The sequence below is a fragment of the Centroberyx affinis genome, unplaced genomic scaffold (genome assembly GCF_046629955.1).
Source record: "Centroberyx affinis isolate AG114_WGS23_722 - 3 ecotype Tasmania unplaced genomic scaffold, CSIRO-AGI_Caff_v1 ptg004100l_1, whole genome shotgun sequence".
Taxonomy (NCBI): domain Eukaryota; kingdom Metazoa; phylum Chordata; class Actinopteri; order Beryciformes; family Berycidae; genus Centroberyx; species Centroberyx affinis.
Window position 1 is genome coordinate 117719 of NW_027281879.1, and position 16656 is coordinate 134374.

The window sequence follows — 16656 nt, forward strand, 5'->3', positions numbered from 1 at the left end:
TCTATCTGAACCAAACTAAACTGAACCAAACTAAACTGTGCACTAAATTAAATCACCCCAGGGAAAGATATATCACACTTTGCCAGCATAAATATGGCACAGTGCACTTAAGCAGTGGAAAACCACACTGGTTTTCTCTGATAGTCTTCCTATATATAGACAAATTTTACAGTATCCGCTGCTTTGAAGTTCTCCTCGGCGGATTGATAACGTTTACTGTATGAATTCTGTTTGTAGTGTGGGTTGATGTTACTGGAGTCTCTGATTGACACTTTGTGTCTTTAATGCCTTTATGTGCTTATCTAAGCAAAAAGGCAAACTCCTCCAGGGGAAATTAAGGCATATTATTTCATTCATTCATTCATTCATTCATTCATTCGGTCATTCATTCAGACAGTCAGATATTCAGTCATTTTGAATTCTAGTCAGTTATTTTCCTTCCTTTTTTTTTTTTTTAATATTTCCTTATCATGGCTTGTTAGAAATTAAAGCCTTTCTCATCCAAGCCATTTCAGAGACGCTGAAGGGAGTGACAGGTGTCTGGTGAAGGCTGAGCTTACCTCACTGTTTACTCAGGACTCCATTAAAACCAGTATCTTATTCCTGAATGGGTCAGCCTTGTTAAAAAACTTGTAACTAACAGGAGTTATTGAATGAGCAGCTGAATAAATGAATAAACGACTGAATGAGCGGCTCGATAAACAATGCGCAAATGAATAAAAGTGAAAGACGGTCATTCGTTGCGCTCTTATCACTGTCAGCACCTATGAATGGCTGAGCAAATGAATGAGAATGATTGTTGTGGTATTTTCAGACCATCACCATCACCACTATAACATCACATGAGCGGAGTGGGAGGGGCCCGCTGGTTATGACACATTAGTATCTTAGCAACAGACAGTGTCCTTCCAGCACGCTGCTGCGAGAAACAAAACCACCTCTATGGACACATGGTGCTGTGCTGTTTATTTGTCTCTACTATAGGCTCGAGCAAATGTGTTTTGTATTACTGAGACAAGGTGTCAAGATCTGATTTGAAATGCATAGTATGTTCAGACGCCTGGTTTCCATTACATTAGTTTCAGTGTGTGTGTGTGTGTGTGTGTGTGTTTCTCTTTATTTCTTTTCCACTCCATGCCCTCGGTTTCTCCATCCAGGATGTTCCCCAGCCCTAGACCATGGCTGTGTGTGTGTGTGTGTGAGAGAGAGAGAGAGAGAGAGAGAGAGAGAGAGAGAGAGAGAATCTGTATGTGTAGTGTTTAATTACCGGATATTCTTTTTTATCCAGGGTTTCCAGAGGGCAGCCATGACCTACACCAGGCCCATCCTGCAAGGGCGAGGCCCCAAGTTCTGTGTGTGTGTGTGTGTGTGTAATGCTCACACAGTGGGTACTTTCAGCCACTGTGTGAGTTACTCATCTTTGTAGCTTTCTCCTGCTTATACATCCTACATTGGAAAAAATATCTACATCTGTCCACCTGTGTCTATGTGTTTTTATAACACTACAGAAGCAATGATTTCAGGAGGAAAAGGTTATTGTGTTCACTCTGCTTTGCCGATTTGTTTCTAGTGTCTAATTCTCTCCCTGCAATTATTTTTCCCAGCAATTTATTCATGTGTAAGCTATCAGTGTATAGCGCACACTTGTTCCTGAAAAGCACTAGAGTGTTGCATAAGACCCTCAACTAGAAAAGGGACAAGCTAACCATAAGCTATAGAGTGAATTTCATTGTCTTTTAGGTAAAACTTTCATCTTAAAATGACAGGCTCTGGTCACTTTTCCCAATAAAAAAGCAACACTGACCTTGAGGCAGTGGGCCACAGTGTAATATTGTCACTTGTTGCTGGCATGCATGTCAGACCCAATGACACCCATGACAATATTGCACCATATCATAACCCCACTGCCTCCCAGTCATCAACAGTGTTCATAACCCGGAGGATGTTCCTCACTGTCAAATCTGTTGTTTGCTGTTATGTTTGACCTGTTGAGTTTGAAGCCATAAGGGTCAGCTGTCCATTTAGCTAGTTGTTGCTGAAATTTAAGGTGAGGTTGAAAATTATTGTTTGAGATGTTGTGGGCTAAGTGTAATGTCAGTGTAGGTGAGTATCTCATCAGTGTATGAGATGGGAATTTGCTGTTGAGCTTTCTGCAGGTGTTGTGGGTTGAAGTCAGTGCAGCGTCTGTGACGGGAGGAACCCACTTCATAACACTAATGACACACTCTTTCTTTCTTTCTTTTCACTTTAAATAGCACAAGTGGTAGATACTAGGGTTAGACTGAAGTATCGGTTGGCTGATAATTTTGGCAGATCTTGGCCTTTTATTAAATATCGGATATAGATCAGGTTCACTGCTGATATGATGGAAGTTCCTGGCTGATCACAACTGCATAAAAAATATGTAAAATCGGCAATGAGATTTTGTTTTCTTTCTTTTCTTATTTTGTTTGCTTTCTTTATTTTATTTTCTTTGTAAATGAATTGTTCATTTGAAGGCAGTAATATCTCCAGAGTTGCCAACCACTGAATAGGCGTGGTGGGTCACAATGCCTTAAAGAGCTGCTAACCCACCTAAAATATATCTATTTCAATGTTTGAGTTTTAGTGTTCCATGATGGTCTAAAATGCTGTTTCAGAGGCTTTTCCACCCTATCAAGAATAAAATTCTGAATACTTACTGTATACATTTTTGGCATGAAAATTTCAAACCCTAGTAGATACTTAAGATGCTGTGTGTTGGTAGATGTGGATTTGGTACATTGGTGCTGCTGATGGATATATTTGCGATCACAGTAAAAAATATATATTTTACTTACTTGTTTTATACTTGTTTTATTAGTTCACTATACTCTATCTTTCCCTCTAGTGAGTTTTGTCCAACCCCTGGTCTTGGCCTGCTCTCTAGGTTCAGCCAGGCCTACAGCATTTGTATCCAGTGTGGAGTTTAGTTGAACTTTCCAAATGTTCAACTGTACTTTAAGTTTTCAGAGAGCACCAATGGCAAGAGACAGCTGATGTGGGTTGGTGTGTGGGCGTGTATGGGACTATATTTTACTTATTTCTCTTATAGAAATAATCTGCAACTTTTTCACATACATGTCTGTTTTGCTACTCTTTATCGCCAGTTGAAACCATACAATAATGATTCATCCTATACCCAGCTCATAAAGCTTTTACATTTGCTTTACATTCTAAACACCTATGAGGAGTCAACAGCGTTTTTTTTAGAATAACTATAAGAAGGTAAAATCACGCCAAAATCACAAAAAAATGAGAATCTTGCGGACGATTACTATAATTTATTTATTTATTTCCCCCCCAGGGCATTTCGTTCTGACCCCGGACCATGGCCTACACTCTAGGCTCAGCCACTGACGGCCAGACCCCGAGTGTCGGGCCACAGCACTGCATCACCCGGGTGGAGCTGTCCGTCACTGGAGCCAGCCTGCTGGACAGAGACGTAGCCTCCAAGTCAGACCCATTCTGCGTGCTCTTCCATGAGGTGGATGGAAACTGGGTGGAGGTAAGGATGATTTTTGGAGATATTAGAGAGAGGGTCTGACCACACTTTCTACCCCAGTTGGAGGCAAGGATGGAAGGGACTCGGGAGGGATGGAGGGAAAAGCTCCATAAAGTAGAAACTGGAGTGGAGGTCGGCACGGAGGGAGGGAGGAACAGGTGGATGCTGAACCGGCTGGATAGAGGGATGCAGGGAGGGGAGGAATAGATAAGGGAGAAGAAGAGGCATGTCTGACCATTCTGTGTTTTGTCTCCGTAAGGCAGATAAAAAATGGGTGGAGGTGAAGATGGAGATAAATGAGAGGAGGATTTTAAAAAAAAAAAGGCAGATTGAGGAGAAAGGGCTGAAGAGATAATAAACGAGCGTCCAGATCGTTTCTTATACTTTTCCATGCGGTGGAGAGAAGGGGATAAAAGGAGGAGGAGATTGAAGGGAGGAGGGAAGACGGGAATAAACGCTTTCAAGGCCTGAGGATGTTTTGTCGGTTTGTTTTCCTGTTGTGCCGTAGTTTGCAGACATAACATGACATAATATGACCAGATCCAAACCCATGATGCTGAGACCATCTGCCATGTGCCTTGCCTTGCTGAGCTCACTTGGATGTCGCAACATTTGTGCGTGTCGGTCCGATGCCAATCCCTCAAGGCAGTGTGGGTACTGTAGACCTGATTAAAGATGCTATTAGGGATGCACAAATAATCATAGGTAATTGTATATCATGATTTAATGGTTTCCACAATTACTAATCGTGTAATTCTGTGATATTGAAGTATTTGCTATATTTTTCTTGGTGTACATCAAGAGCTTCCATAACGCCTGTCCAGTCTTGGGTGCACCGTGTGACCAAAACAGTTCAGATGGAGAAGCAGGCAGAGAAACATTACATACACCATCTTTGGAAATATGTAGCATTGAGCGAAGTGGAAAAGAATGGATCGGCCCAACGTGAAAATGTTGTTTTAGTTCCTAAAAGTTGATCATCATCTGCGATTTGGAGACACTTGGTTTTAATCCAGAGGAGGACAAACAGGTACAGATTCTGCACAACGTTTGCCTTGTTGTTGTAGTGTGCCTTTTTTCTTTATTCTTATTTTATTTATTTTATTTTTATTTATTTAAGTATAATACAGTGGCACACTACATGCTATGCATGTATATTTTCGTTTTTATATTTTATATTCGTTTTTTTTATATGAATTTTGTAAATAAAGGCCACAATAAGAGTAAGACAAAAGAAACCAAGACAAATAATCATTATAATAGTTGTGATCACAATATTTAACCAAATAATCAAAACCTTTTGCCATAATCCTGCAGCACCTGGTGCTATGTATAGCATTTTGTGTTTCTCAAAATGAAGACCACATTTACCATGAGCTTCCTGTCACAAAGTGGATGCTGCTGCTTGTCCCCTCTGCACCTCCCCTGCTTCACTCCCTCTGCATGTGTGTTGAAGGTCAAGAAGAGGCTGTGAGGTTGAAAATATGCAGCTAGAGTAGTGGAGATGGATTAAAGTTGTGTATTACTTGCAAAGTAAAAAGTTTTTTTTTAGTGCTGTAAAGCCAGATTTTCCGCAAAATCCCACCTTCTTCTCAGCGATGGTCTCGTTAATTATACCAATGTCTCAAAATGAATGTGGTGATGATTTATTGATGTTAAAAGGCTACACATCACACCTTTAAGTAGCCCTGCATGACTCAGTGGGCTGACATACTGTATGGGACCTGTAGAGTAGAGTACAGTGGTTCTGTTCTGTTTCCTAATGAAAAAAAGACCTGGTTCCACAAACAATGAATTAGCGTGTGCTGTGTTGACGTCATGGTGGAGCAGAAAGAGACGAACATGAGCGAGAAGCTGAAGAAACTCCAGAGGAAGATGCTGATGAAGTTTTGGTGAGCCGTGCTGTGTGTGTGGGCTGGTGCCTCAAGGCTTTGTAGCTAACAGCTGGTCAACAGGGCAAGCTGGCTTTTCTGTGTGTGTGTGTGTGTGTGTGTGTGTGTATATGTATGTTCTGTACTTGTGTGTGTGTGTGTGTGTGTGTGTGTGTGTAGGCGAGAGCCTCAGGTTGTAGCTAGCTGACGGTCAGCAGGGCATGCGGCTCCGATGTGAAATTACCAGCCGTTACTATGGCAACGGGGACGGAAACAAAAGCCCAGTGCTCCCGGAGCGAGGGAAAGATGGAGGAGGCGAAACGAGGCTCGCACCTTTTCTCAAATATCATCTCGCCGTTTCTCTCACTCCTGCTTGCTCGCTTTCTCTGTTCCCCTCTCATTATCTTGTTTTCTCTTTCTCTGTCGTTCTCTAATTGTCTGTCGCATTTTTGGTGTGAGTCTCTCCCTCTCTCTCTCTCTCTCTCTCTCTCTCTCTCTCTCTCTCTCTCTCTGTCTTACTTTATTCCTCTCTGTCTCTCTTAGCTTTGTCTCGCTCTCTCTCGTGTGAGAAGGAGGAGTGAGAAGCAGCCGGGTCCATCTGGGGGAAGAGGGAGAGAGAGTGAGAGGGTGAGAGAGGGAAGGTTCGTGTGAGAGAGAGAGTGAGAGCGAGAAGGTGCGAGAGAGAGGGAGAGGAGATGTGAGAGGGAAGGCGAGGAGGGAGAGAGAGAGATGAGAAAAAGGTTGGAAAGAGGATGGAGGGGGGGGGGGGAGACAGAGAGAGGCGGGATGGAGAACGAGCAAGAGAGAAGAAGAAGTGCAAGAGAGAGAGAGGGAAGGAGAATGAAGAAGTGCAGGCTGAATGAAAGCAGTGAATGAGGGAGACCGAGATGGAAAGGTGTGATAGCAGCTCACACTGGTGTTGGAGAGAGTTTAAATAACCTGATACAGAAATACAGATCTTAGCAACTCAGAGGGTTGTGGCTTCTCGTTAGCAGGCTGTCCGTCTGCCTATTTGGACTGTTTTCCTCTTTTTTTTTTTTTTTTTTTTTTTCCAAAATCCAAATCTCAACTCAAATCAACTATTGATCTACACATTTTCCAGACACAAAATATGCGGCACACACACAGTCTGATTTCTTCCTATTTCTACAAAGATGATGATACCATCAGTACGACAAAGGGTTTAAAATGAAATCTTTGGCTATGTAGATGCGGCCTCACATAGACTTGAACTGCGGTTACACAGGCACAAAGGATCGCATTTGTCTGACCCGTGATGCTTTTGCGGCACTGAGGCTTTTTATGACATTTCTGCTTTATTAGACAGGATCCAGTGGAGCGTGAGAGGAAAGATAGAGGGATGACGAGGTCTTTAGCCAACGCTGATGCCAGGACATGGTATACGCCCCGTCTGTTTTAGGATGCATCTGATTCGGTCAACCAGGGATTATTAGGCTCATGCAGTTGAAACACTGTAGAAATCTTCCACTACCTTCCATTTATGTATTTATTTACTTACTTTTTTGAATATTTTATTTTTTTAAATCAGTAATTTTCATTTTACTTAAGTATGTTTTAACTGATGTATTATACTTTGCTACATTTTAAATCACATCCATTACAGAGTATGAATTTTATATGCTGGCTTTACTTTATTTTGTAATTTTATTTCTTTCTTTCAGTTAAAAGAATCAAATTTGAACTCTCCTCTCTGACTTTTAGAAGAGATCACATCTTACAATGTTCTCTTTTGTACAAAGTACATTTGAACTTTTACTTGAGTAGATTTTTACACCAGTATTTTTACCTCTACCTAAGTTAAACTTCAACAAAGAAGGATATTTTGGTACTTTTTCAACCCCCCGATTTTGTTCGTGTTTTTCCAAATGATTCCTTTTAGCGCTGAAAGGCAGCTTGGAGAGGAGGTAGTGTAGCAGGAGAACTTCTATGACGGCTGCACCTTTGAAACCACTAGGACTTGTCATGTGGATTAAACCTTTAGCAGTGAGCAGACTGGCCAGTGTGTCTCTGTCTTCTCTCTCACGTTTCTATGTGTCAGCTACAACTGTATCCACTAGCTAGATCAGAAAAACTCTACTCATTCTCATTTTACTCATGCTGATCCTACGCACTTTTTGAATTCCCAACTGCACTCTTAGTTCCAAGCCACACAAACTGTTACTATGGATTGGATGGCTTCTCCTCCTATGCACAGCAAAACCATCCGTGTTAATTCAACTCTTGGCATTGTAAAATGCAACACTATGCCAGTGTTTATACAAGTCCACTCCCATCAGAGATAATTTGATACTCTTAGATAGTTTTGAACAGCCGCCTCAGAGCCACATCCGCTCTGTGAACAAACAACTCTCCAATCAACACTTGTCAACACCGAATACTGAAAAATGAACACTTGTTAACGCCGGAAGATTTGCTGTGTGCTCACACAAGGTGCAGGATGCATGAAAGTGAGAGGGTTTTATCAGACTTATTAAAGCTTAGTTAATATTTAAATTGATATTGAGTTTGTTGACATGCGAGCACAGTGTGAAGGGAATGCTTGTTTTTGTGTTAAAATAGGTTCAAAAGAACAGTCTGTTCCACAACCGCTGCTAGTTTCTTTTTATGTCTCATTTATTAGATAGTAGAGATTTATTCGATAGAGAGGGACAGATAAAAAAACGAGATAAAGCGAGGTGATGCCAGATTCAAATCCACAGTGTCACAGATAGGAGATGTGCACTTTAGCCCGCTGAGCCTCCATGATGCCCCCAGTAACATACGTTTTTAAGACAGAGTGCAGCCGCTCTCCTCGGCTCTCTTCCCGCGAGTCAGCCAGATGGATAAGTGAGTGGTGTAACTAGGTTAAAGTTAAAACCCTTTTCCTTCTCAAGCAGCTCTCCGTCCTCTCCTCTCTCCTCTCTCTTCTCTGTTCTTTAATCATCAGAACTTACTACAATAAACACAAATAAACACAAGAAAACTTTTAGGCAGTGTAGCAGGGCCAATATGTAGTATGTAGCTACAGTAGCACCCCTAACCAGGGAAGAATTTGAGGATGGATTTCCAGAGATGGCATCTCCCTTTTGCAGAAAAAACGGAATTGTCATGGTAGATGAAAGCAAGGCTTTATCTGTATTTAAGCAAATCCCACACTGTCCTATAGTGTACTATAGAGCTGTGAGCGTCAAATAACAGGCGCAGGACATTGGTTATCTAATGGTAGCGACTCTCCTTATGTGCTGCGACAAAACAGGAGTGTAGACTTTTGTATTTTTTGAATTGTAATTTTTGCACTGCATGCAACACTGAGCTATTGTTGTGATGTTGTAATCCTCATGGTTCCACACATCTCAATGGGTAGAGCATTGCTAGTGTGCACTGCCAGGCTGGTTCAGTTCCCACTGGGGCTAAAATGTTAAAAATGTCTGCAATCAGAGAACTGTGAGATGCTTTAGATAAAACAAACATCCATAACATGGCATATAAATAGGTGTTATATACAGCTAACTTACACTGCACTCAAGATCTGCACATGACATGAACGTTGTCAAGCACCACTGGTGAAGCTCGGCTACTTTGGGATGAATGCACTGGAACCGGGTTTTATGTTTTTTCTCCACCGCTACCAACCAAATAGTTTTTATTTCAACATCCAAGCTGTACAAAAGACAAAAGAGGATGATGCATGTAAAGCGAGGAGGACAAGGGAAGGAGAAGAACAGCTATGTTGTAAACAGCGATACCAAACTCCTAATTGGCGAATCTCACTCTGCTCTGCACCCAGTTTGTGGGCAAACTGCTGTCTTCAAAGACTGGGTCATGAACCGGAGGTCAAAAGAAGATTAAAATGCGTCCCAAATTTATTCTGAGGAAATGGAAAGCGGCTATATTATGTTGCCAAAGCCCTCCGAGGTCCCTTCAACACACTGTAAGTTAGGATGAATAAAAGCCTTAGCGCTAGGAGATTAGCAGACTAAAAACAGGGCGCATAATGCTTCCAAAATCAGTTTGGGGTCATGAGAAAAAATGATTTAAATTTAAACTCGCTGTGCACTTTCTTCTGTGTATGAGCCAGAACGGAATTCAAATCAGCCCAGTTCACTTTTCACAATTCACTAACTTTTATCTCTGAGCATTGAAACAGCCACAAACATCACCACACACTGTAATAACATATGACGACAAACAATGCAGAATTTAAAAATACATAATTGAGTCAGTTTGTGAAGTGCGTTGTCAAGTGCATGTGAATGGAGAGAGAGGGACAGATGTAATTGAGTCCCAGAAGAATAGAATAGAATAGAATAGAACAGAATTAAAATAGTAGCTGTCTGACCACACTGTTGATCATTTCATGGCAGCCATCTCAGGTGTATCAGTCCAATGAGCCATTCAAAAACACCTATTCTCCCTATTCTAATTCAAGAGCAGCGGTGACAGGCTAGACAAGTAACGCTGACCCCGTCTAATGGCGGATAAACACACTCCGCAATGTGTTCTGGGTGAGTCAGGCTGGAGAGTAGCACGGCCAGAGAGCGTATTAGTCACCCAACCACCTGGTTTAGAGCGCACAGAGCAAATAACAGGACTCTCACAGCGCTCTCACACACACACACACACACCCACACACTCTGGTCTGTCTGTGCGCTGCCGGTGCTATATTTTGGGGGGCCGCGTCCCCGCAAGAGCAGGAAACACAGACAAGTGAACATTTGTGATGATTATGCAATGCTGGACAATGCTGGGAAAAGTTAATTAGGGTGAGAAAAATTGGACTTAGGGGAAAGTTTAGGGTTAAGAAGCTCATTCAAAACTGAAAATGATGTCATTATCTACTAACCAGCTGAAACACAGATGAAGTTTGTTTGTCCACATAACACACAGGACACAACTTACACACAATGTAGCAGCCTCCTCCAAAACAACTGAAGTCATTGGGGACCGGTTCTTTAGAGTTCCAAAAAGAGCAAAAAATAATTATTGCATACAGCTTGTGCAGCATAATTCAAAATTCTGAAGCCAAACAATTGCATAGTGAGTGGAAAAGACCTGTATTTATACCATTATTTAGCACAAATCTTCACTACTGTTTTCCGAAAACGTCCACGCTTGCGCACACCAAGACCTTGCGTGTTTGCATTCTGCTGAGTAGATAATGACAGAATTTTCAACTATTCCTTTAATGTTAAAGTTAGGGATTAGGAAATATATATAAATCAATCAAATGTCAAAATCAAAAGTTGTATGTGTTTTATATTGTACAATGATGCGTTTTCCCATGCATCTATCTTGCATTAGTACTACGCTGACCACTGCAGCCTATTCTTTCTTCAATTCTAGACAGTAAACTAAACGGGTGTATAGTGACAGTTCATGCTAAACAGCAGGTATAAAAATCATTCCTTGTGTCTTCTGCTACATGAAAAGAGAAAAGCTGCAATAAAAAAGGAGACCTCATTGATCACCACACCTCTGTACATGTGATCCAACCCCAATTTAGTAGAATTTCCTTCTTATATCCATCTCCCAGACTGGAGATACAGATACAGAAAATAAATAATCAAATAATAATGAACAAAAAAATTGTCTCTTGTCTCCCAGATTGGCCGCACAGAGACAGCCGTGAACAACCTGAACCCGGTGTTTGGAGTGAAGTTCCAGGTGGACTACCACTTTGAGGAGATCCAGAAGCTCCGCTTTGCCATGTTCGATGAAGACAAGTGCGCTACGCAGCTCTACGAGCACGACTTCCTCGGAGAGTTCATCTGCACACTGGGAGTGGTATGGAAATGATTGGTCCTTTTCAACTCTTTTAAAGACTTACTGAACAGGATTTTCCCCCTTAAAATAGCATAAACTCATCCAAACATGATCTGACTCAATCATTGCTTATGGCCCATTGGTAGTGTGTCAGTGTGTGTGTCTGCAGAGAGCCTGCTGCCTTCTGCCTGGATATTGTTGTTTCTGAATGTTCGGGACATTTCTGGGCGTCAACATTTGGCAGCAGGGTGTTGCAACCAAAACCCCTGCTGAATCCTTTTATATCTAAAAGCCACACTGGCTGCGGGTCTGGGCAGAGCTAGTGTGTATCGCGAGCTGGCAGCTATCTACCGTAAGCGTAGCTTCTTTGTAGTAGTAGTAAAGCTGTAAGCTAAGCTAACCAGCACCTAACAGGCCAACTCCTCTCCTTCAATACTCGCCAACAGGTGAAAGCCAACCACAGATTCACTCTTGTTTTGGAGCGTACATTGTTTGCTTGACGTTTGCCTCGCTGTACTTTTTTAGTTTTTTACCATTCTGGCAACCGCAGGGAGGAGGGGCCAACTTAAGTTGTGTTTACAAGCCAAAACCAGCAAAAACTACTCAGTATGCCTTCAACTTGACAAGAGTAGATTGGAAAAGAAATCTCCTTTGCTTTTATGGCAGTTATTTTCTACTCAGAGTCTCTGGTACAACACCATAAGCTGATACTGTTATATATTTTGTCTGAAGCCTTCCTTAATGTTTCCTGCTTGTGTTTTCCTGTTTGTGTCTTCCCTCGTCCACTAGATTGTGTCCAATAAGAAACTTCACAGGCCGTTGATCTTAGCCAATGGAAAGCCAGCTGGCAAGGGAACCATTACGGTGAGAATCAGTGCTTTTTTTTTTCAAATGGATAGAATGGATAGTACTCCCTCTCTCTCTCTCTCTCTCTCTCTCTCTCTCTCTCTCTCTCTCTCTCTCTCTCTCTCTCTCTCTCTCTCTCTCTCTCTCTCTCTCTCTCTTTCTCTCTCGCTCTCATTTACACACCACACACACACACACACACACACAGCTGTACAGTATCATAATGGTTGCTGATGTCGATGACCATGTTGTGCATGTGGTTGCTGTTATTGACTATAATGGCATGGTTGCTGTTGTTGGTGGTGGTGATGATAGTGATGATGATGATGATGATGTTATTGAGGTTACTGCTGTTGTTGTTGATGATGACATTGTTAGTGTTGTTCCTGCTGATGTTGTTGTAGCTGTTGTTCTTGACAGCGGTAATGATGACGATGATGTTGCCAATATTTTTGTTGCAGTTAATGTTGTTGCTGTAACTGTTTTAGATAACAGCTCAGGAGCTGTCTGACAACAGAATCATCACTCTGACCCTGAGTGGGCGCAAACTGGATAAAAAGGTAGGCGGTTAGACCCATACACACACACTCAGGATGAGAACGCGCACACACACACACACACACACACACACACACACACACAGGCAAGCATGCACAGTGCATTAGAACAACACATGCTACTTTAAGATGCACAAGCAAGCCCACACATATTACACGTAAATGGATAACATTTCCAGTAATGTGCTCGCACTCTTCACCTTTGACCAGCAGTGTGCTCTCAAGTGTATGGATAGTTTGAAATGTAAAACTATGAGTGGAGTGTAGACAACTGTGATTTTTTTTGTTTTTTTTAAGTATTTTATTTGTTTTTTATGACCATTTTCAGCCAATATAGAGGAAGTAGTGGTATACAGTGAAGAGAGGAATGAAAGTGACTAGAGAGAGAGAGAGCGAGAGAGAGAGAGAGAGAGAGAGAGAGAGAGAGAGAGAGAGAGAGAGAGAGAGAGAGAGAGAGAGAGAGAGCACAGCTTGAGTTGGGATTTGAACCCATGCTGATGTGTGCTTGCTATGCACTGTCTTTCTTCTTTTTAAAATGCTATTTAGATACAATCATTATTAAATAAAAAAAACAACTAAAGGCTTTCCAACACAACCATTTTCATTATACTTGTTCCATGGCTTCATTATACATGTTTTTTATAGCTGACTGTGGGCCTATATTAGCTAAAGGGAATATTGCCCAACTATGTTGTGTCAAAAAGTTGCTCAGGCATCATCAGTTTAAACAACAGTTTCTTTTTTATGAATGAAGCAGATAAAACTGGAATCCATGATTACATAATCACCACAGAAAAATTTAAGTATGTTTAAAGATTGAAGTGCAAGTGAGACATAATGGCCAAAGTGTTTCATTCTTGGTTAAATCATCAATAAATATATTAAACTAAAAATAACCCCCCAAAAAATGTAAATGTGTCTTTTTAACACTATAATCCCCATCCATGTACCATTTGCAGTGGCTAAATCATCACATGAAAAACCGTAAACATCCTTGAACAAACATTACCAAACTGTCTCACCATTGCTGTCTTCACCTACAGGACTTCTTTGGCAAGTCAGACCCGTATCTGGAGTTCCACAAACAGGGAGAAGACGGCAAGTGGATGCTGGTGCACAGGACAGAGGTGAGTCTTGATGGGGTTTAGACCCCTCTGTTATCTAACTGTAGTACTAATGTAAGGTAGATCCAGGATGAGAGACTTCTGCAATGTCTACTGCTGCATATACATACTGTGTAACCTTTAGTCCATGGGCCAAAGCCCAAAATTTCACTTGTCGGTACCACTCAAGGTGGCAAAATCTAGTTAAAAATTTTGAAAAGGTACATGTCCATAGATGATATTTTGGTATGATAACCATTGCTGAATGGTAGCTTTGTCACAGTAATCAGCTCATGAAGTTAACCACCCCCTACAATAAATTGGATTGTAGGCGCTGATACATATCTTAATTTAGGCTCATTTTCAGGACCTTTAGTCAGGTTTTATGAGAATATGTTTGATATCATTTTAAAGGGTAGCTTCTTAGCTTTCATTCAAGCCCACTTGTGAGTCTGTCTGACAAATAAAGAGGTCACATGGGCTCTTCAAAGTGTCAATGACATTCGTTTTTCCACAATTTTCGCCTAAACTATAGTCTTTATTTGTGCACTGTGACATCTAGGAACATCACAGACACAAACATCAAAAACTGGAATACTCACAGGACTGTAAGGATTCAGAAAAGATATAATCTACCCATACTATCCCATCGTGAGGGGTGATTTTGAGCCTTAAAGTAGAAGAATGACTTCTCGAGGGAAATCTTATGTTCTTGATTGTGAGTAATATTGTGAATTGTGAATGATTGTATTGTGAACTGGCCATAGCACATAGGCCTTCTATTTAATGACACATACTACTCTTCAGACAATTCCCTAAAGAATTTCAATGTTCAATAATTTACTGCCATTTCACCAAGAGGTTGCTAGGAATTTGTCTTAATGTGCTCTGGACTAGTGATTCTCAACCTTTTGTCTCTCGGACCCAAAGCTGAGAAGATTTTAATTGCTAGATATGATTTTTTGGAACCCCCTCAAGGACACCTGGTGGTCCCCGGACCCCACTCGGAGAACCACTGCTTTGGACAAGACATACACTAAACAACCCTGTTCTATTTCACACAGGCTTCGCCCTCTAACAGGGCTTTATTTGCTCAACCACTCATCTAGTCACCTCAGCGCACTGAAAATGAGTAATGTGATGGAGTTGTCATTGTATCGTGAACTGGCCATAGCACATGCCTCAGGCCTTCTACTTATAATGCCACAGACTACTCTTCAGACAATTTCCCAAACAATTTTAAGATTCAGAGCTCTATTGGCTTAGGGGACTAAGTCTGATGACTTCAATCCCTTCCCTGCACCAACACGTTAACAACATACTGTATCACCAGCCTGAATTGACTGTAAACACCTTGGTCAGCCAGGGGGGGCGGACCAACACTACACTCCTATGTGTTAGCACTTGAGTCACCTAGCGCCGGACGACTCGGGGATGGTCTCAACAGTGCCCCAGTATGTTAAGACTTCAGCACAACAGGTCTCTCACTCTTGGGTCTTGGGTTCCAGTTCCTTGTCCTGAACACTGACCCTGAGAGACCCAGACACATCCAACAGATAAAATCTGATAAATGGACAGGGTGTCAACCACAGCCACACCCCTTATAGAACGTGTGGCTGTGGGAGGCTCCCTCCAACGCATACGCCTGAGAAATGCCGTCGCAGAGCCAATGGGCCAGCCCCTATTTTCACAGGGGCTTGCCAGCCACCCTGTGTGCATAGCACACAAACAACTGTTGTGTGCACCTGCACATTCCACATAACATGCCAATGCATTTACTGGACATAAGCAATGCAACCTCTCCATCCTCTCCCCTTCATGAGAAGTGGGATAAAATGCATCCAGCTGAATCATCCGAGACCTAAATTTACTCCTAATGTTCTTAGGCATAAGGATGGATTCTCTGAGTCTGTGGCGCCACTCAGGTATCCAAGTATCAGCATACAGCTGGGGTGGACCAAAAGAGCACACAAATCACACACCCTCTTAGCCGAAGTCAAAGCAAGCAGCAACGTGACCTTGACTGACAACAACTTATCAGAGGTCTGCCCAGTGGGCTTGAAAGGACCTCGAGGACCACGGGCAACTCCAACTGGGGGGCAGCGGAATGCATCACCGGGTGTTTCCTCCTAGCCCCCTCCTAACGTTTCAGGAGAGGGTGGCCAAAAACCGACCTCTCTCCAAGCCCCTCATCGCTGACGTATAAACCTTAATGGTAGAAAGCGCCAGTCTCTTCAGTAGGAGCTGGAGGAAAGAGACCAATTGAGCTAGTCAATGGATCAATGTCCCCACACCATTTCTGGCATTTTCTTGCCTTGTAGCCAGTAGTCCAGGTCGCTTCTGGCTATTCGGGGTATGGTCACCAGGTGTTGTTTGTGCCATCGTGGGTCCGAACTCAGTCTGGCAAAGCACCTCTACAGGCGTCTCATGTGCAGCACCATTGGAACCAAATGGTGAGCTGCTGAGAAGAGACCAAGAAGGTGCATTACAGTAAGTATTGTCATGAACCTGTCATGCTGCACCATTGAACTGACTCTGCCAGGTCAGCTACCCCATCTGCAGCTTGTTCAGGCCAAGGCAATCAAAGCATTCCACAGCAGCGACCAGACTGGGGCATGTTGGACAGTATTTTATCAATCAATGGCATCCAAGGCAACGTTGTTCATCAGAGTACTGATGAAAAGTGGATGCTGAGTAATGAGCTGCTCGCCTTATATAGGGTGAGGCCTCGCAGAGTTGACTAGGCTCATCCTGATTGGCTGAGCGTATGTGTGCATATTTTCAGTGCGCTGAGGTGACTAGATGAGTGGTTGAGCCAATAAAGCCCCGTTAGCGGGCGAAGCCTGTGTGAAATAGAACAGGGTTGTTTAGTGTATGTCTTGTCCAGGGCAGTGGTTCTCTGAGTGGGGTCCGGGGACCACCAGGGGTCCTTGAGGGGGTCCCAGGGGGTCCTCAGCAAACTGATGAATTGTTGTGAATTAAACTTCACCATT

At 42.4% G+C, this 16656-nt stretch overlaps 1 protein-coding gene across 1 annotated transcript in view; it reads left to right on the top strand.

Annotated features, from left to right (window-relative positions):
• The window catches only part of cpne2 (copine II), a 57477-nt gene that overhangs the window by 1305 nt on the left and 39516 nt on the right, over window positions 1-16656 (top strand). Inside the window, exons 2-6 of the mRNA XM_071542424.1 lie at window positions 3326-3526; window positions 10999-11178; window positions 11947-12021; window positions 12492-12563; window positions 13604-13687. Of these exons, the coding sequence (XP_071398525.1) occupies window positions 3350-3526; window positions 10999-11178; window positions 11947-12021; window positions 12492-12563; window positions 13604-13687 (588 nt within the window). The 5' untranslated portion in view covers window positions 3326-3349. The remainder of the gene's footprint in view (window positions 1-3325; window positions 3527-10998; window positions 11179-11946; window positions 12022-12491; window positions 12564-13603; window positions 13688-16656) is intronic.